This window comes from Solea senegalensis, linkage group LG12 (assembly GCF_019176455.1).
Source record: "Solea senegalensis isolate Sse05_10M linkage group LG12, IFAPA_SoseM_1, whole genome shotgun sequence".
In the NCBI taxonomy this organism is placed as follows: Eukaryota; Metazoa; Chordata; class Actinopteri; order Pleuronectiformes; family Soleidae; genus Solea; species Solea senegalensis.
In genome coordinates this window covers 3,996,197-4,023,866 of record NC_058032.1, presented here as the reverse complement: position 1 = coordinate 4,023,866, position 27,670 = coordinate 3,996,197, and the positions used below count along the sequence as shown (strand labels likewise).

At 41.8% G+C, this 27,670-nt stretch overlaps 1 protein-coding gene across 1 annotated transcript in view; it reads left to right on the top strand.

Moving 5' to 3' along the window:
* fgfrl1a (fibroblast growth factor receptor like 1a) overlaps positions 1 to 24,838 on the top strand; it is a 76,205-nt gene extending 51,367 nt beyond the window's left edge. The window contains exons 4-8 of the mRNA XM_044039447.1: positions 11,494 to 11,571; positions 16,844 to 17,137; positions 22,066 to 22,238; positions 22,319 to 22,499; positions 23,007 to 24,838. Coding sequence (XP_043895382.1) covers positions 11,494 to 11,571; positions 16,844 to 17,137; positions 22,066 to 22,238; positions 22,319 to 22,499; positions 23,007 to 23,446 — 1,166 coding nt within the window. The 3' untranslated portion in view covers positions 23,447 to 24,838. The remainder of the gene's footprint in view (positions 1 to 11,493; positions 11,572 to 16,843; positions 17,138 to 22,065; positions 22,239 to 22,318; positions 22,500 to 23,006) is intronic.
* Positions 24,839 to 27,670: the final 2,832 nt, after the last annotated feature.

Genomic DNA, 27,670 nt, shown 5'->3' with positions numbered 1-27,670 from the left:
TTACCTGGAAAAGGGAACTGGGAACTTCAGGGGCTTTTCTGTTCTCTGTGGCTTTTTGTCCGTTATTCAACACTCTGACTACTGCATGGCTTTTTTTTTTCTTCTTCAGCCATATGTGCTTTACAACATCTTTTTTGGTGACGAGTAAACCAGAGGAACGCCAGATGTTTGCGCCGTGATTCTAACTTTCACTATAAAATTGCCTGCTTTTCACTACAAGGGCAATGTGTGTGTGTCGAGGATGTGGCTTTGTGACTGATCTCACAATTAGTCAGTTGTTGTCCTGATTATTTATCCCCCCCCCACACACACACACACACACACACGCCACTTCTCAGCTTCTTTGGCTGCATGACATTCAATCTGATAGTGACGTGAAAGACGGGGGGATCACACATTTCACACACGACTGCGCCTGATGAGGAATCACAAGATTTGTCAAACCAACTGAACGCATCAAACCCTGACCAGAGCGACCGTGTCTACGAAAACGGACGTGACAGTTTTGATATTCCCGCTACCTCCGACTGTGTTCCACCGACTCTTTTTCACTGGCACTTTCTGTGCCAACTGTACCCAACCAAATTGTGGGTAAAATTGGGCAACAGCAGAGTGGTGAATAACCATATGCAGATTTAAAGAGTGTAGTGAAGCTGTTTCATGGCATCAGGATGTGTGGAATTTTCATTTTCATTTTTTAAATGCAAGTCAGATGATTGTTGCTGTATGAGACAATTGGAAATGTGTGAAGAAATATTTAGAATCAAGTGCGTTTATTTTTAAAATGTTGTCAGATTTTGATCCCTGGCCTAATGAGTGGCTTACTCACAGCTGGAGTGGTCTGGTTATGAGATACGGCCAAGGCCGAGCTGAATTAACAGGTCTGACACATACCAGACACACACTCACACATGCATCCACACACAAGGTTAACTCGTGAGTGGAAAACACCACCTCTTCCTTCTATGATGCTCTTATGATGCTACATTATTACACGTGTGTGTGTGTGTGTGTGTGTGCAGAGTGGAAACAGCAGGTTGCTTTTTTCACAATCATACAGTCACTCTCTCTCTCTCTCTCTCTCTCTCTCTCTCTGACACACACACATGCACACAGGTGGTTGTAATTAACGTGCTGAGCCCATTCATGGCACAACATCAAACTGCGGTGTGCTGTGTGCTTCAGGAAACACAGATCTGTGCCTGGAGTTACACACACACACACACACACACACATGCACACTTATCCAGATACCTGCACCTTCACTCTTTATTTGTCTTGTTCTCTCTCTCTAACACGAGGCTGGCACACAAAAGGTTCCCTCATAAACTGTTTTTGTTTAGTCTGTAAGCAAAACAGCTCTGTTTGAGCTCACGGCACAAACTCGCAGACTGTGCATTTTGCTTCTGCGGCAACGGGACGGAATACAGGCGACAGAAGGTGCCGAGCCGGGGATTTTAAAGTTAGATAAGCCTGTAAATGTTCAATATCTCCAGTCAACCTTAGGCATACATACACACACAGTAGATTTCTGTGCAGCCAGACCAGCTGGGTACAAGGTTATGAAAGCAGTAAAAAAAAAAAATGCTGCTGGAGGAGAAGCTCGTAGGTCTCATGGTCAAGCGCTTCACAGAGATGAGCGGGCATGTGTCTCTCTGCGAGCCTGCATTTCTTCCCACTTTGTTTTAAATTGTAACAGTGGAGTCATTAAATGATAAATGAGCTGTTTTGTAATGGAAGTATGAGTGGTTAGAGCTTGCCATTGAAAGGAAAAAGCAGTGGTTACAGTTAACATTGTTTAATTTGGCTGTTTTTCAACCGTCAAGGTCTTGGCCTGGTTTCGTGCTCTGGCATCAACTTTGATGATTGAAACTTTGCCTCACTAAACACAACAGAAAGAGGAAGGTAGTTATCTCACTTAATATCATATCCAACTGCTCAACTGTACTGTACGTAACATCTGTCATGTTTGCATTGGTTTTAGATATGTACAAATACAAAAAAACAGTGATTACTTAAACTTTCTTTGGTGCGGTGACAAACTTTCTTCTGTCCAACCCACATTTTGCTCCACAGTCACTTGCAGACCTGCATTCATCTTGTGAATTGAATTTGGCACTTTTTTATTATTCCATTAAGGAAATTGAGGAAGTGATGTGAAGCGATGACAAAAGCATTTTTGGACCCATGGACGTCGGAAAAACTTGAGCGGCTTCCTCTCGATTTCCAATACTACGTCAACATTTCTGATCAAAATGAGTTACAGATCCTCTTTTTGTATATATATACATATATATACTTTTATAACTCATGGTTTGTGTATAATTTATTTGTACAGCTTTACTGTCTGGAGATTATTGAGACTTTGGAGTCACACAGGGACCAAAAAAACCACAATTTTAATTCATCAATGATCTTTAATCATAAAAAAATGGCTGTTATTCATCTCCATTTTCATTTAATCACTATACTATTTCATCTATCTATCTTTAAAAGACAACGCGAGGTGACGTTATCGCCTTATCAATAAATCATTGATTTAGTCCCGTCTTTGTAGGTAGTGCTTCAGTTTTTGGAGATAGTCATTGTGCATTATCCAGTAAAAACAGCTGAATGTCAAAGTTTTCCATTTCACTTTAATGAATCTCTCTCTTTCTTCTGTTCTTTACCTGATACAGTAAAAGAAAGAGTGAGTGAAAGGTTTAGTTATGACACAGTTCTTGAAACAAAAAAAAGAAAAGAAAGAAATCTTGGCTAACGACCACATACCTAGGTTGTTACATGAAATAGTGTCTGGGTAGATGCATGAGTGGGTTTGTGTGTGCGCGCGGGTTTGATTTCCTCGCACATGCAGGTTCGTACCAAATAAGTCTCAGAAACCTGGAAGCAATTCCAAGGCGAACGTTGACGTGTGTTCATCATATTTCAGAGCGCCTGGACTCGGAATGCCACAACTTGTAATCACATTTGTAAATAGCATCGTAAAAGTTGCACTCGTAAAAAAGGTTGTTGTCCTGGCCGGGACCAGGAGGGCCGAGGGAGGAAGGGGAAGAGGTGGTGTATGTTTGGCCCTGTGTGCGTGATCGTGTGTGCGCTTCTCTGTCTTTTAATGAGCGCTGGAAAAAGTCATCACCAGCGCATACACAAGCTGTTAATCTTGCTTTTCTGTGCGATTGTCTCTTCTTCTGTGGTTCCCCTTGATAAACATCTCTCTGCACTGTCACCCTTTTCTGTCCATCGCCGTCTTCTCGTCTCCCTCCTGCTGCCTCGCGGCGTCTTTTAGAAAGAGAGTCCAATCCCGTCCCGTCCCGTCCCCTCTCTCCGTCACAGCCCCTTTCAGTGTCTCCCTCTTATGCTGTTAATTGAAGACTGTGTAGCAGCACGAGCTATAATGGTTTCCATAAGGCGACACAGCCTCTCGCTAGGCGAGACGTAAATCACTGTGACATGTGTGTGTGAGTGTGTGTGTGTGTGTGTGTACATACACGCTAGCATAAAGGGTCACAGGTCCAGAGAAGCTAAAACTCACAATAAAAATTAAGGCTGAAACTAATTATTTTCATAGTCCAGTTAATCTTTTTGGAAAAAAATATCACCTCCTTTTCCACACGGAGCTGCGGCTCAACGCGGCCAAAGACATTAAATATGGAAGAGATTATGTTCACCACCGCGATTATGTCGTCAAAAAAAGTCAAAAGTCAGTAAATAACGCCGATCGTGGATTCCCAGAACCCAAACTTGTCTCCGCACACTCCGCTTGTTTTTTGTCCAATTACAGTCCATCACTCAAAGATACGGAATGTGCAGTGACGTAAAACATACGTCCGTACAATTGGAAAAGCTGGAACCGATATTTGTGTCGTATTTTGTTGATAAATTATAAAAAATGTTTCCAAAATCACATTTTAACAAAGTATCTAATCATTACTTTGTCCTTGAGCTGAAAATGTCAGTTTGTAGTAGCTCAACTTGGCCAGTGAGTGGAATTTTCTGTGCTTTCAAGTGTAACTTAATCAGTTTTATAAGACGATGTCTTTGTTGACACATGAGCTCCCTCACAGAAGCCGCTGTGATCTCACCCATTGAACCTTTAGGAACCTTTCATCTTCCTTAAGACCTACAGTATATACAACTTTCACTGAATGGACTCATTCAAATTAAGAAAGGGCTATTTTTACATGCATATCCATGTCGGTTTGAACACTGTACAGACCCATCATCAGTGGTTTGGCCTGTTCCTCGCTGCGTTAAAGAGTTACTGTCCATAGAGGATTAAATGGGCCACTAATTGCATCTGAAACACAAGCCCCACGGCGGACAGAAGGTTTCCACACAACATGTAAGGTATTACATTTTGGACCAGGAGCTGCAGCGTGTAAAATCGAACCATTTGTTACAATGACACACACACACACAGTGTGTGTAGTGTTGCAATATCTTACAAAATAATCCTGATAAATATTCCTGCAATGACTGCGGTGAAACGCAGGACAACTGTGGTGCAACGGAGACGGGAGATATTTTGGACGCCTCGCTCGTTTTATTCCTCTAGTGTCAAAAATGTGTCAATTCTTGTTTCACTCCATCACCCGGAATAACAAAAGGAAAGACCCACACGACGTGTGGTTTTGTTGTTTTTCGGAGTATCGCTGAACGCACAGAGACATAATGACAGTGTGTGTTATTTCATTATGGGGTCAGTGCTCTGACAGGCTAACCAACTGCTGAAGGACAAATGCCGTTTCTCCGTCTCCCTGTTACAGTAGATGGGTTTGGAGGAGGAGAAGAGCGGGGGTTTTTTAAGTTCATCTTGGAAATACCCAAAGTCAGCATTTGCCATGTCATCCTGCCGTTCAAGCTCGGCCTCAAATATCTCCGGTCTAGTCCAACTGTATTTGTAAAGCACTTTAAAACAACCACAGTGAACAGAATAAGCTCACACTATCTGTACTCTCTATCAGAGGTCAACATAAAAATAAACATATTAAAAGTTAATCTGATGTCCTTTTCCTCAACTTTGATTAAGTGGCTCTTTATATATATTCTTTTCAAAAATGACTTTTCCTCACTGAACTGAAAATGTGATGTGCATCATTTCCTGCTGTCAAAGCTCGACATTGTGCCTCGGGATAAAGTTACGCTGCTGCAGATGTTTTGGAAAAGCTTTAATGTACCGGTAATAGGCCGAATAACCATCATTTCAAACTTGACTAAATCCAGCCAGGAATATGTTTGCTTTCCACAAAATCAAAAATTAACTCTTTTTAAAACATTTATACGGGGAGAATAAACTGAAGAATTAAAGTTTGGTTCATAAGCCAACATTAATGAAAAATGTGCTGATGAAATCATCCATTATTTAACTTAGTTGAAGGTAAAACTGGGTTTGTTTTTAATTTAAAAGTTATTCATGGCCCCTGTTGATGTGCTGTTCCGTGAAAGTTGTATCAACTCATTTGAAAATGATCTTTTTGTGCGTATAGCCCAGTTAGTTACTGCTAATAGAGAGGAAACAGATCATCAAACTTAACTGCCACCATCTGAAACTGAACAGGCAAGACAGAAAATAATTATGTGAAGCTTTAAAGTGCAGATTTTGAATATAAACAAATTCTAACTATAAATTGCAGAAACGTCTGTCTGTTATCTCTCGAACCGATGGTCCGATTGATTTCAAAATTGACAGTTGTCTTGCTACGGCCACGAGCAAGTGCAGTGCCAAGTTTGACGTTGTTTGGTTAAGTAATGCAAAAGATATCGTTAAATATATCGGTAAAAGAAGCACACATTGGCTTTCGCTGCTCTACTGTGGCCACTCCCACTCTCACTCACACAGCACTGTGAGAGTATTAGCATGGATTTGGCTTTTTCCTGTCATCCAATCAGCTCACTGTTATGTACTAAATTAACCGCCCATAACCGTAAAAAATTAACAGTTATGGGCGGTTAATTCAGTACAGTTCATAATGTAAATGCAAAGCAATACCTACCGGACCATGTAGAACAAAACCGTTCCACTCGGTGGCAAAACACGGCTTTAGACACCTTTTAGAATAATACCTGTGGTCGCTGAGGGCTGTAGCAACCTTCACACGTTACAGCAAATGTGTTTTTTGTACCACTCTTTGGCCGAGCCCGTGCTTAAGCTGGATACTACACACTGGGGTCAGTTTTTAGAGGACTTACAGTAGTTTACTGTGTTTGTCAGACCCATAAACTCACATCAACGACTGCTGGTTTTGGCCCTGACGCTTCAACAATCAGTGGTCACTGAGCTAACACAGAAACATCTCTCTGTGCCTCACACACAAGCTTTAACACACACACTCTGAGGTTGTGTCCACATATCCAGTGTCTCTATATTAAAACCTAGAAGGACATGACCCTTTAGGAAAACACTGGCCCCCTGGACACACTCACACACATAAACACACCCATACAGTAACACAGTGGACTTTCTGGACTCATGTGTCTGAGTGTGCTTACGTCCAATCGCCGTCTTTTCTCTGCAGACCTCAAAGTAAATACAAGAAGGGGTTACACAAATATATACACACACACACACACACTCACATAGGGGTACCGCGCCAGTGAATGTGTGAAATGTAGCACACTGTTGAACTAACTTCCCCCTGTAGATTAAAAGAGAGGAATGGAAAAACAAAGATCAGGCAGAAAATGACACTGCGAGAGAAAAGAGACAAGATTTTTAAACTTATCTTATATGTTATCTCTTTTCGGGAAGAAAATAAACAACTCAATGTATTTTACATGTTGCAATCCCATTATAGACTTCAGACGTCTTTATTTTCAGCGCGCGGTCCGTCCACGCGATCTGTAAATCTTTGAAATGATACTCGAGGGACAAAAGCAAAGACGAGAGTAAAAACTGACTTTAATCAGAAGCATATGGCCAAAAATATACAGTAGCACTAAAGTGTAATTCTTCCAATCATTTTGGTTCTGTTTTGTGTGTCTACAGTGTTTTTTGTTTGTGTAAACTGTGGCAGTGATCCATCACTGATTTTTTGGGGGTCAATAATAGTTAAATTTATCGTTTTTGTGTCAAACTATACTCATACACAGTCTGACGGGCGCCATGTCCTGTTTTTAAATCTGAAGAAATCGAGGACCAACAGAGGTCTCATCTGCTGTCAATCACACCATAGGCCTTTTTCACAGCAACCTTTTTTCTTCTTTTTATGTTTTAGACATTTTTAGCTGGAAAACCACAGGTGTTACTGATCACACTAACAATGGTTCTCTTCAGTTCAGTATAAATTCAAGTCCTGTGAGCCGGCATACTTTCCTCACTGTGACCATGCCCGTGCATACCCTGTTACTTATTCTCTAAACGGGTCCAACAATGACTACGTTTACATGGTCATGGCCTTTTTGAAGAAGAAGACATACAACTAGTATCTGAGACCTCAGGACAATGTTTACGGACATTTTAAATCATTTTAAACACATGGGAGGGAATGCAGGTTCCATGCACTTTCTCATTGGCTTTAGTGTCCTGACCTAGACACTATGGGTCCTATTTAAAAGACCTGTAGCGTAGGATCTAAAGCAGAGGTCTCAAACTCACCTTCTGCTTTAGATCTTACGCTACAGGTCTTTTAAATAGCCACTTGATATTTTTTTTTAAGGAATAGATACCTTTTGCATCACAAACACATTGCTATCAGGAACTATATATCTTTTATTTTGAAATTCTGTGAAATATCTATCGTTGGGATATCATGATGGAATGTCGTGATATCATTTTAAACTCTACTCGCTCACCCTGTTCAGTTGACCGGCCCCCTACTGGCCAAACTAAGGCGGTGACAGTAGCTCAGTGGTAGAGCGAGTCGTCTTTCAACTTGAAGGTTACATCTACATGCCGATGTGTCCTTGGGCAAGACAATTAACCCCCCACGTTGCTCCCTGATGGCAGCATGTGAATGGGTATGAAAGATGAGTGATAGAAAATGTGCTGCACATAAGTGTGTGTGAATGGGTGAATGTCAAAACCGTAGTGTAAAAGCAGCTTTGAGAGGTCGTCAAGACTAGAAAAGTGCTATATAAATACAGACCATTTAGTGGATCTAAAGTGGGTGTGTCCAACTCCAACTTTGGAAATGATATGCCGCGTAATCTTGGGAGCAAAGGTAGTTGCACTTAATTTCTGAATTATTTGTACATTTGTTTAAAGCGTAACATTCAGGAGTGAACGATTGTTGCTGAGGAGATATACAGTATATACATACAGTCTAGGGTTGAATTGTCTGCCCTTGAACAACAGAAACAAAGTGTGCCAATAACTCTCTATGAATCCTGTGTGAAACCTGTGTTAAAACCTACAGTGTGTGCTGTTACCTGCCAACGTATCTGGCTGAACGCTAGGGCGGTGGAACAGGATCTGAAGAAATCACGCCGTTCATTGAAAGCAGCTGAAGCTGAGACGGGACTGCGATTTCTACTTTGTGTGCATTCGACTTGAAACAAAACAGTGAAACATTAAAACATTAGCTCCCCCCCCACACACACACACACACTTACCCAGACCTGCACTTGTGTAAGTAACACACAACTAACGAGAGGTGTGAACGATGTTGAAACATGCCAGCAGATATGTGACGTGTAGGTTTGTCACCGTTAACGCCACGAAAGAAACAGATGGCTTTTAAAAGGTGTCACATCCTAAACATAAAAGCATATTATAAGTGAATGGCTTTTCCAGCAGGAGTCTTTGGGTGACAGAGTTCTGCACAAGAGTTTGATGTTAATGACTGTTTTAAGTCGGACCACACAGAGCTGACTTTGCTCGCGCTCTCTCATCTTTTGGATGAAAGCTTCCTCTTCCTGTCGTGATTGAAGTGACAGTGGAGACGTGCACTGGTCATCTGTGCGACATCATGTGTGTTTATGGTCGGACTTTAAATTTTACGGTTATTCTATAGGCGCTTTAACAGCTGTCTTTAAATATTATAGATCTTAATTTAGTGTCCTGTGTTGAAAAACTTAGAAAAAGCTATAGCAATATGTCATTCTCTTCTACCTGTTTTAAGAAGTCTTAGAATCTAAGCCGTGGAGACATTGTTACACTGCTATAAGAGTAGCAGCTGTAAAAGTAGTTGTAGTAATAGTAGTAGTTATGTATAATGTTATATTATGACTTACTTTTTAGAAACTATACATTATTATGAACCTTTTTTTGCTTTTGGAAGCCTTTTAGGCACTTTGTGCTGTTATTTTACTAGACTACGAGTCTGTAAAGTATGAATTGAATCAACTGTATATCTAATGTAAGCAGGGAAACTCAAACTCAAAATGACCTTGGGGTCAGTGAACTTCTAGTCTGGTCAGGAGGGGCCCCGGTTAAGTAAGAAAAGCCGCAACAGTTTGTGAAAAATTAAATGTTTTGTGATTTGATATCTTGATAATCCATCATGATGTTGCTATTAAAAATATTCGGATGATATTGGACACCATTTCAAAGTAAAAGTGTATAAAAAAAACACATTTACGATGCAAAATGAATCTTTAAATGACAAAAACAGACTTAAACATAATTTTTAAAAACTAGACAAGCTTATATATAATTAAATGCTTATATATAATTAAAAATATTGTTCACTGTTGGTCAGTTTGGGCCTGTTTTCATTATAACCCCCCCTCCGAATCAGACCCCCATGCACTTTGGCTTCAAAAGCGGTGTCCTTTCTTAGAACATAGTGTGCATGTGGCAGGACAGAGGGATGAAGGGGGGGAGAGGAGAGAGGGGGGGAGGAGGAGTGAGGTTTGATAGGAATACCAGCACCTCAAGTTACCATTTAGTTAAATAGCGCCAGAACACACACACACACACACACATGCACGGACACACCCACTGAGGAATTTGTGACACACGGACACACGCACACACACACATACAGGGGGCCTGTAACCACGCAGCTTGCCTGCTATTAATACCAGCCCTGAAGATGCAGGCCATGCTTCATATTTTTCATTTCAAATGCATATTTTATTCCATCACGAAAGTGGTGATGCTTTTAAGATGTTTTTGGCGCTGCATTAAACACCCCTGAGCTTTCAGGTGGTGTTTTTTTAAAAATCCACACACACTTCTGCAACAACACGATTGACATATTCATTCAAAATGACACACACTCATGTACTTTCTGCAGGTGGTCCAAGACTGAATAGTCCTTTATTTTGTTCTTTGACTACCATCAGGTTTTGGTTGAAGTTTCAGGTTCAAGCCAAGTTAAGAGCACACATACCCGCCTCCCCCTTTCACGTATTTTGACATTGCACTGATGTTGCACTGTATCAGGCTTCCCCAGCTCCCTGCTATAGGGCCCCTCACATACATTGGCTCCATCTTGAAGTGGTTCCTTGCAGGAAGGTCCCACACTGATGTTTGTATCTTTGTATTAATCAATAAGAAACCAGACATTTACAGCATAAAGGCAGTGGAAGAAAACAATATCTACTTTGTACCATGTCATTTTCTGCCCCTCCAAATTCAGAAATGCATCTTTTTGAACAGTGAGCAGTGATAGGGCACATTCCCCAGTGATTTGTAGCATCATCACATCTCTGATCACAGTCACAGTAAAGCTCTTGCTCCGATAAGTCAAGAAAACCCACTAACACCCACTAACATCTGGCTTTTATGTGCATTTGGGAATAGATACAATTGGCATTCACTCACGGGGTCAAATGACTCCAGGATAGACAGAGAGAGTTTCTATCAGCGTCGATCGGCAGCGATGGAGAACACCCAGGTGACTGCACTTTTGGGTTATGGTGTGCACCGTAGAGATGCAATCCTCTTTATTTTATGGACTGAAACAAACAATGAGGAACGTAAATGACAGATGAAGCGATTGCAGCCTTCGAGCAGTCATCCAACATCCTTGTCATTGTCGCTCGTCTTCTTCTTGTGTTTCCAGCTTTAATTGTTCATATGTGTCACGATTGCTGACCTGCAGCACCTCAGTCAAACACTATGATCATACTCTCCCTGCAGGGAATCAAACCACCCGCCTCCTTATCAGCGGCCTGCTTCTCTCATCACTGCTACGTGGAGGATTTCCAACATTAAACTGTCACAGACTATTTACCTCACCGCTCCCCTAACCTGCATCCGTCTGCCTCCAATTAGCGCGTTTTGTGAATGTGTTAAAGTACATCGTGACCCCGTGTTGAAACCACTACATCATAGAAAACAACTGTCAGATGCTGACAGAAAACAGACAAATGCCGCCCCATCCACCACCACCACCACTGAGCCTTGTGCGTAGCTCAAAACTGGCTGTGCACATGCATATGTGAGGCCAAACCGGAGCAAACAAATCACCTCACTTAATCAAGACCCTTTTTTTAAAAAAAATAAATGTGCCGTTTCCTGCATCAGAACACTTCAAAGACCACCGTAATTAGTCACGATCAGCATTTGTCAGCACACTCAACCTTTTGTCTTTCTCTCTACCTCACCAGATGACTCCGGCGCGAGAGGTGGAGCAGGAGCGGCCAATGGTGACTCGGAACACGGCCCAGAGCTTGCCGGGAAACTGGGTGAGCATGTTTGAACGTCTGTCGTCTCACAAACACAGGCAGGAAACCCGGGAGTGACACTCGGGGGCCAGGTCATACTTTCCACCTCCATGTGTGCGCAGAAGGTCCACCAGGGTCTGCATGATGTAAAATTTTGTCAACACGGACTCAGTGTGGACAAATTCATGCAGACGGTTGCTTTGATTCGTCACAGACCTTAAACGCTGACTCGCGGCACAAAACTGTCCGGTGCAATTAGCGGTGCGCTCTTGTTTTCGCCGTGGAAACTCAAACGAGGGCGATTTCCCGGTGAGAAATTACCATTACTTAAAAAATCGATCAACGCATGCGTGGGACACTGACCCTCATTAAAATATAAATGGAACGGCAGGCACGTAGAAATGCAAAGCAGCTCTCCGGGGACGCAGAACACGGTAGGTATGACCTGCCCTTAAAGTATCTGAGACGTAAAAAAATAACCACAGTAGCAGACAGCACAATAAACACCTTACACCCTGTCAGAGGGAAGAAAGAGAGGTTACATGCCCACCACACACAGACACAGAAATACACACCGGTGTGGTTGTTTGTGTGGGTAATTGGCTCTGACAGAGCGGAGACCAGTCTATTTTTGTGAGGTGTGATTTGGTGGGACGTTGCCCCCTTTAAAGTCTCCCTGATCAAACCCCCACCAAATGCTTTTACTTCAGCTTTGTACCACCTTTATTTATATTAGTCACAGGTCCACATTTAGGGAGGCTTACATTGGATTACCCATACTTTTGTTTGTATCTGTGTATAATGGCCTTAAAATAATAATAGTTTACATAGCCTTACGTTGTTTGTACTGTAGGATAGGCCTTACAGAGGCCGCCATCGTCCACTGACATGTTTTACTAGTATCCAAAGAGCATTTAATCTTAATCGAATCCTAGTCCGTTTGCTCGGAAAGTCCGATTCGTTTTGGGAGGTGTGAATGCACAACCCAACTCTGACCAAAGAAGCGAACTCCGGTCCGCCTACAAAAACGTAGCTCTCGTTTCGCTTCAAGTGAACCGAATGCAGGAAGCGGACTACAACGCAGGGCATTGTGGGTAAACACAACCAAAAACATATGCGCATATGTGTACCACGACAGGATTTGATGCCGCTCCATGTTTTGCTCTTATGTTACGCCCTACATTAACCAATAGATAGATGGAGCGAGTTTTCTTGTTCTCTTGAGTCTTCTCCTTCAGTAATATTTGATGCAGCGCCACCTCAGGCGAGGAGGGGAATACGTTACTCTAAAGTTTCGGTTCATTCACTGCAGTGCAGCATGAAAGCAAAGTGAACCGAGTCCCCATTCGCACCGAGTCTTGCGGAGACTATTAGGTGCAGTGAATGAAGGAATCATCTGTTTGTTGCACTCTGCAGTCTCACCATTAGATGTCACTACTTCTCACATACTGGACCTTTTACGCATGCTCAATAAATGAGTTGTTCGTCATCATTTTTGACTTCTATATGTTTTATGTGCTTTATAACCACTTCTGTTCAGTGTTTTTTGGCGAGTCTTACTCTTGCAATTTGTACTCTTTTTGTCTTGTTTTGACTTTTCTAATCCTTTGCTTATGTAATACACTTTGGCTCCACTGCAGTTGTTTTAAATGTGCTGCAAAAGAGAAATTGGACTTGAGAACTTGATAAATGTGAATTCTAGCACCCAAACCTTCACAGGCCAAGGCCAGATGAACCACGGAACCACAATTACCTCACAAAAAATCTTTTAATAGGCTAAATCTAAAGATGGAATCACACTTCTCTCCCTCTCTATCGCTCTATCTCTCTCCCCCACACACTCTATCTCTCTGGCCCGCTGATCAAAGGCGGTCTGTCAGAGGGTCAGTAGTATTTTTACACTGTGAAGTGTGGCGTTGAAGTGGCCCCTGAGACCCAGAACAAGCCTGCCCTTTCGTCCGCTCTGGCTCTCACCTTCTCTCCTCTTCCCACTCTTTATCCTCTCTGTTTTTCTTTCATTCTTTCTTTCTTTTCTGTGTGTCCTCTGTCTTACCTGAGTCTTTTTATTGTCTTAACTCCGTCTCTGTTCCTGTTTTTTCTCTTTTCTGCTATCACCCCAGTTTTGTTTCATCTGTTTTTAGCAATCGGTCTTCTGAATGTTTTAACCTTCGCGTGAACTCTGCTCGCTCCCGTTCCATCTGTTTTCTCCTTAACCTCTGTTTGATTTGGTTCTGCTCGGACAGTATAAATCAGTTCCTTTCAGTTGCACCTTACTGTGTTTTGTTAGTCTCATCTTTATCCACTCCAGTTCACTTCAGATCGGGTTCACTTTGCTCCGGCGCCGTCCTCCTCCTTTCACATCGTTTCACTCGAAGCAAGTGCAGTCGGAATTTATATTGAGTCGGACGCGGCGATGACATTAAACCTTTCAATCTTCATCTTCTGCATCTCCTCTTCTCTACTTTTCTCACCCTCTGTATTGACTCAGTCTGGTCACAGCGCAGTTGTAGTTTCCAGTAGCTTTTCTCAAGACTCAAGGAGGGACAAAGGCGAAACTTAAAAGCCTTTCGGGTGTGTTTTCTTTGTCATCGGGCCCAGCTTCGGGTCGGTCAGCAGAGAGCTATATTCTGCTGAATAATGCAGCCGTAGTGAAATCTCCGGATTTGTGTGCGCAAAGCCGTCACATAACTCTTCCCCCCTGTTTGTTTACCCAGAGCTGGAATAATAACTGTGTCCAAAGAAGCAGACGCAACTGCAGTAGTTTCAGGGTGATTTATCGCCCCGGTTGATGGCTATCTGCTGTGGCTAAAGCAGGAGGGCTGTAAAAATCAAGCGCTCCTGTGAATGATTTCCTCTCCTCCCTCCCTGCTGGATAGTTTTTTTCCCCCTCTTTGATCTGTTTTCACTGCTTGTTGATTGTTGAATTTTTAAAGAGGGCATGTGTGTGTGTGTGTGTGTGTGTATGAATAGATGCAAAATGGGGGTTATTGTTCAAGTGCAAATGAATATTCCTTTAAAAATATTAGTCAGATGCGGTAGAAGTCTTATTTTTAGGCCGGTCTGTGCTGCTTTGTTTGTTACTTTGCCACACAAGATTACGGTTAAGCATATTTTAATTTAAAATTTAAAAAAAAAAATGTATGTCCTCCATTATCAAAGCAAAACAATATAACAATCATTTTTATAATGTCTTATTTGTGGCTCGGGAGGGACTGGGGGCAGAAAATCGGCCTCAATCACATGCCACCTCCTGTTCTCTTATTATGTTTATTCAGCCCCCGCTTTAGTGTGTGTGGCGTGTCTTAGCTTGCTACATCAGCTCGACGGATAGCGAACAGTTTCCAAGAAAGAAGCTGAAGTTTCCTTTCAATATCATTACTTGAAAATCCCTGTAAAACTAAACAAACATACAAATATATGTCGTTTGTCTCATCATATCATTTTTAACTGTATACATTCACATACAAACATAAAAATTGCATGTTTACACTTATAGAAACAAGTCCGCTAGCGTAATGCTAATTAATATGGTTAGCATGTACGGATTACTGAGCGTATTTTGTGCTGTAATCTCTCTGTAAATGAATGAAACGTTCTCTAAATGCAGTTTTACAACATCTGAACATAACCAGTCAGAACCAGCCACGGAAACTCTGAAGGCACAAAATTAACATTGCTGCAGGAAAAATCTCTGTGCTAAACTCAAACTAAGAACATCACAATGTTATTATGATATCTGACTCCAGACGTGAAAGAGATGCAGAATTGTTTCATTTGTTCACTCCTGTGTGGCTTACATTTGGTTACATTTACATTTTAAAATGATAATTGTGACAAGGACAATAAATGTCTTATTATAAAACATTTGCATTTGTGTGTAAATTTTACTTTTGAAAAAGGTCTAAATTATCAAATTTGGCCCTCGAGTTAGTGTGTTCTCCAAGTCTTTTCAAAAACCAGTCATCTTAAAGCTAATCTGCACTCACAGCGCCCTCTACTGCACCATGTATTGATTACTTCCGACGTCTGATGCGTTTCTAGGCTGTACATTTTAAAACTCAATCACATTTGTAACTGTATGTAGGTCTATGGCTGATAACTGGTTGTTTCAGGAACAAAAAACTACTGCGGGTGAACAGATGTTTGTCACTGTATGGCTCTGTATGACTTGTGCACAGATGTACATTTATGACTGGGTTATTTACGGTGTTGTTTCATTGCTGTCGAGCAGATTTTCGGGGGTTTTACAGTGAGCTGTCGTGGAAGCATGATTTCAAGCTATATATGTGGCTTTTTAACGAGAACCTGGTGTTTTCTGCCGGATCAGTGGAAAATAACTGTGGGTGTGTCACGCGAGTAAGTGCATTGTGTCAGAAAGGAAAGGAAGTGATCAAAGGGTTGTTTTTTTTTGTTTTGTTTTTTTTTTAAATCAAAACAATCAGAGTTTATTACAGCAAACACATGTTCATATGTTGTCACACGGAAAGACAGAAGCCTTTTTCACGCCAGACACTTGCGTGTGGATGCAGATTATTATTAACATCAAAAAAATTGATTTCCCGGTCCCTAATGGGAGGTTACGCGTCAGTGCTGAATATTTGTGGGGCAGAAAATTCATTTGTAGTTGCTGCCGCAGATGTCTGCATGCATAAACGAGGGTTCAACTTGGAAAATAGCTGATTTGTTGGCAACTAAACAACAAAACAGTGTTCATAAAAACACGTGCAGGATAGTAGTGTTTTTGTAGAGGGTTCAACTGCTCCGAATGTGCAGCACCTCGTTCTGACATGGTTTTATTTCCCTAAATAAGAGCAGTGTAAGGTGAATAATGGTTAGTAAAACATCAAATTAACAACTAAAAGCTGCATCTTTTTGAATGTGTTAATTTGTTAAACAGCGAAAATGTCTCCTTATAATAATAAACTAATATAATTTGAAACAAAGGAGACTTGAAACACTTCTGAACCCTCCATCTGTGTCACAGACTCTTCAGATAATGCGGCTTTGATCGCTTGTTACGTCTCATAAAAGTGTCAAATAAGAATTTGATGAATTCCTTTCCCCCCAACCTGTCGTCCATTGACTGGTTTCTGAAGAACAGAACAGAGCTTGTAAATATAAAACTGCTCTTTAAACCATTTATCTCCTCCTGTCTTAGTTCTCTGCTCTTCTTACTCTTATTTCACATCTGGTGCCGACTGTGCGTCACGGGCGGAGTGATATTGTCATACGTAAATATTTTCACTTGAACTTGAATATTGCCCGCGTCTAATCACTGTTTCTGTTCTTGCAGTGCGTCCGCGTTTTACCCAGCCGGCAAAGATGAGGAAGCGTGTCATCGCTCGTCCGGTGGGCAGCTCGGTGCGTCTGAAGTGCACGGCGAGCGGAAACCCTCGGCCCGACATCGTCTGGCTGAAGGACAATCGGCCGCTGGTGGACGAAGAAGGCGGAGCCGGAGGAGACGGAAAGAAGAAGAAGTGGACTCTGAGTCTGAAGAACCTGACGCCGGAGCACAGCGGGAAGTACACCTGCCACGTGTCCAACAGAGCAGGGGAGATCAACGCCACCTACAAAGTGGAAGTCATACGTGAGTCACCGTACCATTTCTAAACAATAATTACAGTGTTGCGCTGCGATTGTGAGAGGCTGACTCTGTTGTGGAGATAACAGTCGGGAAAAGATGATAGAACTCCACATTTATGTCATCTTCCGGTCGTATGTTCATCCATTCATGCTCAAATGAGCGTCTGCTTCAATCTGACCTCTTATAATGACACTTTATGGGCATTATATACAAGTCATTAAACCTAAAGATAAACTGACAGCTGTTCATTGTCGCAGCTAATTGGGAATTTTGTTAAAGTGGTGGACAGAGAAACAAAATGGGTTATATTTTTGAACACATTAGTTATATGTTGCTATTTAAAAACAATAGTCAACATGATTTTCAATGACTTAGCTTGAAATGAGTCGTTGACACTAATCTGGAAGTGGGTTCAAACAGGAAATTGTTACATATTAAGCAACTTATTCTTTTGTTTTGATACAATTTGAAGCATCGAGTTTGAATTTACTCACATTTTGATGAACTTTTGTTTCTAAGTTCAACCACTTTGATGTTTGTTATGTGTGTTCTATTATTAGTCCTTCCCGTTGCATGCAGAGTCAATGTGTTCCGTTTCCTGCGCTCACAAATGTTCAGGTTTTACACAGACATCTGATTAGGGTCCACATGTGCTGTCGTGAACATGGGCGGGGAGCGACTTTTTACGTCACGCAGACCACAGCGGGTCCTCAGCTGACTCGCAGACATGGAAAAACTATGAATTGGCCTTTATTCGCCTCTCCACTGAGTCCAGATCCAAACTGCATTACAGTCGTCTCTATCAGCAGATGGAGTTAGTGTAAATGGATGCTTGCACAGTATGATTATAAACACTCTGTCCTCTTTGTGTACTTTTTGAGTGCGTTCCAAAGTCACATTTTACATTTTTTATTGCAGATTTTTTGATAAAGCACTGCACTTTTTGTTGCTTTTGCCTTAGGCTACGTAACTAATACCAGCCACATTGTTCAAAATTATACTCAATTCTGCAGAACAACAAGTGTTTTGCATCTGACTTTCATGTGGATGCTACTAACTCTACAACAGCAGAGAGGATCATATTTGTCCTCCTTGTGGCAACAGTTTGAGGAAGACCCTTTTCTACATCGACATGACACATGACTCTGTCCCAGTGCACAAAACATGGACTATAAAGACACACTTTGACGAGTTTGGTGTGGAAGAAGTTGACTGGCCCGCAGAGAGCCCTGACCTCAGCCCCTTCGAGCACCTTTGGGATGAAGTGGAACAGAGATTGTGAGCCAGGCCTTCTCATCCAACATCAGTGTCTGACCTCATAAATGCTTCCACAGAATGAATGGACATTCACAAATTCCCCTAAGAAACACTTCTTCCAAGAAGTGTGGAAGCTGTTATAGCTGCAAAAGGGGGGAACAACTCCATATTAAAGTACAGTATATGTATTTAAATGTGACATTACAGCCCCTGTTGGTGTAATAGTCAGCTGTCCCAATGCTCCATAAAGTGTATATCTTTGGAAACCCATTTCCACCAGGAAAAAAAAAACAAAAAACTTTTTCATCTCATAATTTCGACTTTTTTCATAATTATGACTTTTTATCTCATCATTATGACTTTTTATCTCATCATTATTTTTTATCCTATAATTTCACCTTTTTATCTCATAATTTCAACTTCTATCTCATCATTTTGACTTTTTATCCTATAATTTCTACTTTTTATCCTATAATTTCACCTTTTTATCCTATATTTTTATCTCAAAATTTCGACTTTTATCTCATAAGTTTGACTATCTCATAAGTTTGACTATCTCATAAGTTTGACTATCTCATAATTAAGACTTTTTATCTCACAACTATGTCTTTTTATCCTCTTAAATCACCTTTTTGATGCATCAATTGGACAGGAATTAAAACGTTCCTGCATCATTAAAGGTCCAGTGTGTAAGAATCATTGACGTCCAACAGTAGCTGTGTTAATATGGACACAAGTCATCGGAATAAAAGCCAGATGGGAATAAAAATATGTCACGTAAACTTGCCAATCTGGACGAAATTGATGATTGGATTTCTGTTTCCACACAGCCCTTAAAAATATTATTGGATCTGAGTCACATCAAGGGGGAAAAAATAAGTCAGATATGAGTCACTTGGTGATGTCTTCCTTGAACATGTAGTATTTGTGCTGAAATGGTGGCGTGAGTGTGTGCGTGAATGGTTGTTAGTGTCCCTGTGTTCAGGGTGTAACCTGCCTCTCGCCCAAAGTCAGCTGGGATTGTTGGCTGCAGCTCCCCCTGTGACCCCCCAAAGGATAAGCTGTGGAGAATGAATGAATGCTGAAATGGTTATTTATAAAAAGGGTGGTCTATTTATTCTCGAATACATTTAGACCCTGCCATTTGCAACGTGAGATCAATTCTGACTGAGGTGATGTAATGAGATGGCGCGTGTCTGTCCACGGCCGTCCAAAACAGAACCCAGAAATATGGAGATAATGATGAAAAAGGGGGAAAAGAGAAGAAAATCAGCAAAAATGTGCTATAAAAATAACCTTAAATGTTTTCTGTGGCTTGTCAACTTGTCAGTTAGCAAAAATATGCTGACTCTTCATATCGTGGCCATTTGCGCTCTAAAAATATGATTGTAAAATTTGAGTGTATCCAAAAATTATAGCTGCATTTCAGCGGTCATTTCATGTCAGGATTCGACTGAGAGATTTGAGGATTTGCGGCTACGCGAGACGTGGAGTGTTACACGATACCTTTCTGCCACTTAAGCCACACAATAGCAGTATGTGCGCTCTCTGCACAGTGTACTGTTTGTGCTGTATGTTATTGTTTGACTGAGAGGCAACTGTGGCTGCAAATGACCGGGATTGCGACTCACAATCCAGTGATTCTGTTTAAAAAATGTCATCATAATTAACTTCTCAGCTGCCGTAAATGATTTGCTGGCAGCGTTTTTTGGAAGGAGCTGGATATAGATATTCTCTGCACGCTGACAGTGTCCAACTTCATTGGACATGAGATATAACAATGCTTTTCAAACGTTCCATTCACAGATTTGATTGTGTCAAACAAAAACGCCTGAGCAGCAAAAACCTGCATGTCATTAATTTCAAGTGTGGTGAAAAGAAAATGTGTTAGCAATTGAGCCGCACCAAAAATAGACGTTGAAAATAGCTTCTTTTTTGCGTCCTTTCGCTTCAGTGGCATTTATCGATCACAGCCCAGTGTTGTCAGTAAACAGCGTTCAAGCGAGTGAGGGACTGTCCAGCAGGACTTTGAGTGTGAAGGTGAAGCCGGCTGCACTTTTAAAACGTCTAAAAAAAGAATCTGGTTTCACTGTTGAACGTGTGTTATGATGAGTGCTGAGTGTTTTTTGAAGTTGGAAGCTGCAAAAGAAGAAGTGTTGGGTGTTTTGTGATTTAATGTGGAGCAGTTCAGTGAGAGAGAGCTGCTGGCGTTGAATCCCAGTGTGTGTTTCTCCGTGTTACAGCTCTGTTGGGAGGCTCAGACTTTGCTGTCTTGATTCTCACTTTACTCGCGCCACATCTGCTGTACATTAAACTACAGCATTAGTCTTTCCGACACTTACACATTTTCTATCTGCACGCACAAAGGAATTAAATCAAACCGCTGCTCACTTCTGTCAAATGTGATATTTTATCTATCAGTAGAGATTCACTCAGCTGTCAATCACTCGCAGCTGTTGGTGACGCTCCCGACAAAACGTGTAAAAACCCAGAAAAAGAGTAAAAGCATCTTCACAACATGTCAGTTTGATCCCAGAGAAAGTTTTCATAAACTCCCCTTTGTCTCCTCTCGTGAGTTTAATGAGTTTCATTGCAGGCAGCGTAATGGTTATCAGAACAAAGAAAACTTAGGACTGGAAAACAAGTTTAAAAACAGCTGATGGCAGAGAATTCTCTTTCAAATCTGGGTCATTTTCTGTTCCGTTCCCGTGGGATTGCATTTAGCACGTACTGAAAACTAAAGACTAGAGACTATTGAATGTGTCTGTGGCAGCCAGGTGTGTTTATTCTGCTTTATGAACAGAGAGAAAGAAAAGGGCGGGAGAACAGAAGATCAGGGATCTGTTTGTGTGTACAAGAGTGGGAGGATGTGGCGGTGACTACAGCAGAAACTGTGCAAATAATGCTTTCATAGCACATTTCATTCTCGTCACAGCATCCATGTTTAAGAATTCAACCATAAATCTATTTCTGGTTTCGTTTGTGGCAAATGTTTGCACTTTTCCACTTTCATTGAACACTTTAAATAACCTTGAAATGAAGAAACGCAAGCGGTTAACTGCCCAATTAAAAATAAACTGAAATATAATATGTAATGTAACAGGTCGTTCTCGTGGTGTAGACTTTCAGCAGCGGCTGTAAACAACTTTTGGTGGTTTCCAACCAGCGACGAGTCCAATATCAGACGTGGAAAAAGCAGCAAAGCCTCACAGACAACTGTTTCTATATCATCACAATGCAGGAAAATGGAAGGAAGCAACTCGAGCTGAAACAATGAGTCGATTATTAATCGATTACTTCATTAATCGACAACTATTTTGATAATCGATTAATCGGTTTGAAGCTTTTGATTATGATTAAAACAAGATTTCCCATTGTTTAAGCCTCTAAAATGTGAATATTTTCTTTATTTCTTTGCTCTGGAGAACAAAGAAATCATTAAAAGTGAATCATTTTGGTTTGTGGACAAAACGAGACATTTGAGAACATCATCATTTCCAGGTTTGACGAACAACATTTTTTAAGGTTTTCTGTTATTTTATGGCCCAAACGATGAAACGATGAAACGAGAATTATGAAAATAATCCTCAGTTGCAGCTCTAGAAGCAACATAGTAGAGAAGTAGCACAGTTTCTTTGTGTTTCTTACTTGTTCCCGTGTCTTTTTCTGTGCAGAGCGTACCAACTCTAAACCCATCCTGACCGGCACTCACCCCGTCAACACCACCGTAGACTACGGCGGAACCACGTCCTTCCAGTGTAAAGTCCGCAGCGACGTCAAGCCGGTGATCCAGTGGCTCAAACGGGTTGAACCCGGCGACGAGAACAAATTCAACTCCACTATAGAGGTAACGAGCGAGCACATTCACGTAGCATAACGACGACCGTGTGGCGTTTAAAGTGACCTTTTTTATGGTTTCATTCATAGGTCGGAGATCATCGCTTTGTGGTCCTGCCGACGGGAGAGGTGTGGTCTCGTCCCGACGGATCTTACCTCAACAAGCTGCTGATCACCAGAGCCAAGGAGGAGGACGCGGGCATGTACATCTGCCTGGGAGCCAATACCATGGGCTACAGCTTCAGGAGCGCCTACCTGACTGTGCTGCCAGGTCAGAGACATCAGACACTCACAGATGATAAAGGAATACTACACTGATTTGCATTTAGCTTTGTATTACGAGAAATTGTGCTTCCCGACCTTGAGAAATATCTTCATTCTTTTCTTTGTTGTAACACAAAGCTAAATGCTAGTCGGTGAAGTATTCCTTTAATTTAACCTTCATGTTCCAAAAACCTTCATGTTCCTTTGCGTAGTAATCTTTCACTTAAGCTGCCATCCTTTTGTCATTTAACCCTGGGTTTATTTTGATTTTATATGTTCATGTGTGAGTTTTTCTGCCCCTGTGGTGAATCTCATCTGTGATTGGACGCTCGTTCCGCAGAAGTGCTGTGTCACACCCTGGCCAGATCGTCACTCGATAGTTTTTTGAATTAGAATTTTCTAGATATCCCAAACGGTCTAGGAGTTACGGTAATGAGACGTACGCGTGTGTCAAATCCTGTGGGATGATGATAGAAGGGTTAACTGATGTTGTTCATGTCTCATTGGTTCACAGATCAGAAGCCCCAAATCAACTCTGTGCCCACGGCACCGTCCCCGGGCCTCCCCTGGCCCGTCATCATTGGAATACCAGCAGGCGTCGCTTTCATCTTAGGCACCGCCCTCCTCTGGTTCTGCCAGTCGAAGCGCACCTGCTCCTCCTCCTCGTCGTCCTCCTCCTCCTCCTCGTCCTCCACTTTGCCCGCCGCTCAGCGTCAGCCGGCGGGCGGCCGCGAGCGGTCCTGCCCCGCGCCGCCTCCGCAGACGTCCAGCGGGGACAAAGAGTGTCTGTCGTACGAGGACTACGTCGCACATCAGCAGCTGCTCGTGGCTCAGGGAAGCGCTCCTCTGGCGCCGAAGGTCTACCCCAAGATCTACACGGATATTCACACGCACACGCATTCGCACGTGGACGGGAAAGTGCACCAGCACCAGCACATTCACTACCAGTGTTAGCAGCCTGGGGGCGTGTTTCCCTAATCAACTCTCGCGTGAACACGTTTTTCCTGTGCGCGAGGATCCGGTCACAGCGGTGCCAACGCTAGCCGCTGACACACACAGCAAAGAACAAGGGAAAGCCGCATGCAAGGGACACATGGAGTCACGCAACTTCTTCCTCACTGTGCTCCAGCTGTAATGTTATGCACGAATGGATTCAAGACACAAACAATGAAGAATGTACAGACAGAGAGGAGATCTTTATTTTTAGCCAACGTGGGAGCAAATCTCAAAAACAATCTGTGACTGAGCGATCCCTAAATATATGTCGCAGTCACGCCTCGTGTTAAATACCAAATCTTTTTTATATTATATCTGTTTTTTTCCCACCTTGTTGATCAAAAAGCCTCGACAGTGAACCCGGCAATTTATCTGCCTCTGTTCTTTTAGTACTTTGGGAAACAACCGCAACCTCCTCGCTCACACTCACAGGCTCCAAATATAGCTACACGTGTATATATAGTGGATTATGATTATATGGCATTTAGCATGCTACTTCATCCCGGATAATCTATATAGCAACATATAGCATGTGTGTGTAATGTAACTTCAGAGTGTATCTCAGGCGTCGGCCCAGCTGAGCCATAAGAACCACAACAGGAGACAAACGCTGCTGCTGCTGCTGCCGCCTGCTGTGTGAGAGAGAGAGAGCTCACATCAGCCTCTCTTAGCAGCTAAAATGTGATTTCTGCTTTAGCCCGGGGACCTCCTGCAGACAGCAGATGCGGAAGTAATCACTTGATCTCTTCAGACTCCGATAAGTACTTTTACCCCCCCCCCTCCAACCCACAGATTGACGGCATTTCCTGTTTGCGCTTGTCAGGAAGTCAGTTCTCATCTTGTTTTGAGCAAAGGGATCATCACCACGAGTCCTCTCTTGGATGTTTGGATGTATCACACAGGTCCTTTAAAGACAGACACACGTTTGTCGTCAGATGGCCTCTGCTGTCACTCATCTTTTCCCAGCAGCCATTTTTACACCACACTGGTAAAAGAACCCTGATACTGATCACATGGCAGTGTGCAGTTCATATAGTCGCGACTGAAGCGAGGTTTCCCAAAATTTGAACTGAATTCAAGGGAATATTAGATGATTATTTCACCTCAGAAGGATGATAAGTCGTCTCTTATTCGCCGAATGTGTTTAAGGGCTGCAACAAACAATTCTTTTCGTAACCGATTCATGTGTCAGTTATTTTCTCGATTAATTCAGGACTTGTTTGGGTCGAAAAATGACAGAAAATCTTCAAAAACTGTTGAATCGGTGTTTGACAAACTGGAAACGCTGATGTTCTCGAATTTCTCTGTTTTTGTTCACAAACTAAAATGATTCAGGTTCATGATTTTCTTTCTTACGGAGCCCCAGACATGACATGGGCACACTTTATATTTAGCCCTTTATTAGTAATTATTATAACACCTTATTCTACATAAACTTATTCTACCTCTATTACGACATGAATTAAGATTTTTCCTGGTTAAGGTGTTAATTTGTGCTTAATAAGGGCTAGTATGCCACTTGTATACATGTTAGTTAATGTTGAATATGTGTTCCTTAATATAAAGTGCGACCAAAAACTCTTATATGTGGTCATAACATATTAAATTGTACACACAAATTAATAAATATCGGGGGGTTATATATTTTTTTTTTAATATTCACAATATTCACAAACAAGAGATCTTGTTTTGATTATTAAAAAAGAAAAAAACTGAAACAGATGAATCATTATTATTATTAATAATCAATTAATCGATGAATCGCTGCAGCCCTATCGGCCTTCACATTTACATTTAAACCTTCGTCAAGTGTTTCCATTCAGTATATTCATATACATCAAAACAGGCTGGATGAAACTGATTCATTTGTTTATTTTCCACCTGTGTCACGTCAAAATGGCTGCTGTGGAAATGACTGCCTCCATTTCCCTCTCTGATACTGAGAAGGTAAAATAATGGCGGTAAATACCGTAGTTACTGAGTTGAAGATTAGCGCTGTTGTTGTCACGTGTGACACGTAAGTGCACGCACATGTGCATCTGAACTGGCCTGGGATGCGTTGACTCAGAGATTCACCTGCGGAGTTATCGCAAAACACATCTTTAGCGAATAATGAGCTACAGAAACACGTTTTAATGGATATGATTTGACCGTACATGCATTTACACACACACACACACACACTGCATCTGTGAATTATTACTCATTTTAACGACCTGGACGTCTCCGCATGCTCGTGTGGACATGAGCAAACTTAACTGATACCCCCCCAAACTTCCCCCCGCCCCGTGCCGGCTCTCACCCCTCATTTAATGTTTGTCACACCAAGTGGGAAAACCTTTAATACACACTTCCTAACGCTCTCTTCCCTCCAGGCTGTATCCTGAGCAGAGATCTAATCAGTGAAACTGAAAACATGTGTGTGTTTGTGCAGGGCCTTCCACGTATTAGTGAGGTCATCGGCAGCTGTGGACGAAAGCAATTAGTGCCGAAGAATCCGAGGAGGACGTGAGAGAGTGGATTTAAAACGTTATCACGTCAGAGTTAGAGGAAGAGTAGAGCGCTTGTTGTCCGTTACATTTCAAAATATAAAGATTATTTTGTTGCAGTGGAGTTTTACCTCTATACCAGGACAGTAGTCTCTTGGAAGTGTTCATTGAAACTCTGATTAACTGCGTTTTCTACTTTGCTCGTTTGTTCCGAGGACTTTTTAGTTGTTTCTTTCACACCTGTCCATCATTAACCCTTTAACACCATAAGCAACCATAGATGAGACAGAAAAGTATCCTGTAACTAAGTGCTTTTGTCCATTTTTCCAGAATAACTTTCAATATCTGGCAGTTATTTACATTTATAATTTAAAATGAAGAAAAACAAGAAGTTTTATTTAAAAAAAACAAACGAAAAAACTAGATTTTGCGTGTTAAATTTAAAATTTGATCAGTGTAAAACATAGATAAAATAAAATTTGTTTGAGTCTCAATGTCCAAAAACAGGGCTTTGACATGCAACTTCTCCACTTTCAGAAAACATTGGGAGTTTTTCCGAACTGTCGCATAATTACGGCATCGCAAAGTGTCACACGTGTCGTCTGCGATGCGCTCGGTGTTAAAGGGTTAACTTTACGTTTAAATGAATAAACTGCAGACCTTCTCAGTGTATCTCAGGTGTCCGCCTCGTCGTCCATGTGTTCATATGTCCATTAGAATCTGACCACTAAATGAAAAACCGCGTTACTAACGTGACGTTGCCAAGATACGACTTAGGTTTCAGGTGTGGTTGGAAGAAGTCGAGAGTTGAGATGTTTAAACATGAAAAGCTGCAGAAATTATACCGTGTATATATGTGAAATATGAATGAAAAGTGTAGTTATTCTGTTTATTTGTACTGTATTTTGGTAAAAGGCGGGCTTTCTTCAACAACCATGTGACAACAACCTGGTGAACTCGTTCGTACATCTGCTCTTCTATCCGTCCGTTTTCTACCAGTTTATCCTCCACGTGAGGGTTGCGGAGAACGATGGAGCCAATTCCAGCTGACATGGGTCAAAAGGTCGGAGCGGGCGGAGTTTGCGGACACACCCTGGACAGACAGACTTTCACGCTTTCTTTTTAGTGTGTCCAATTCACCTGAACTCACCTGTACACGTGGGGGATGAACACGCAAACTCCACTGTGAGGCAACGTTGCGAGCCACTGCACCATCGTGTGTAAACCCACATCTGGGCTTTCTTTACTTTGCACATAAATCTCTTTCAAACTCGAGTAGAACATGTGCAAGTGTACAGAGGTGGATAAATCACAGTGACCTCCACTGATACATTTTAAAGTTGACTGAGAGAGAATTTGTTTGATATATGTGAGGATTAAGAATAAAACGCTGCTGCCTCTGGAATATAAAAAAAGTGATTTCAAACATGACACGCTGTGTCAGCGATTCTCGTCCGTCCACTTACGGACGTTTATTGGAAAGTGCAGTTGAGATGTTGCATCTGTAACGCTCTGTTTGAGATGTTTTTCCTTGTCCTCCCGAGCGTTCCTGGCTCTCTGGGCGTCTGCTGACAGCTGCGCCGAGTTATCTCGCTGTTAAGAGTTTTCTTCTTCTTCTCCTGGAAAGATGAAAATATTCTCCAGCCACTGTTTTGTTTTTTTGTTTTTTTGTTTTTTCTCCCTCATTTCACAA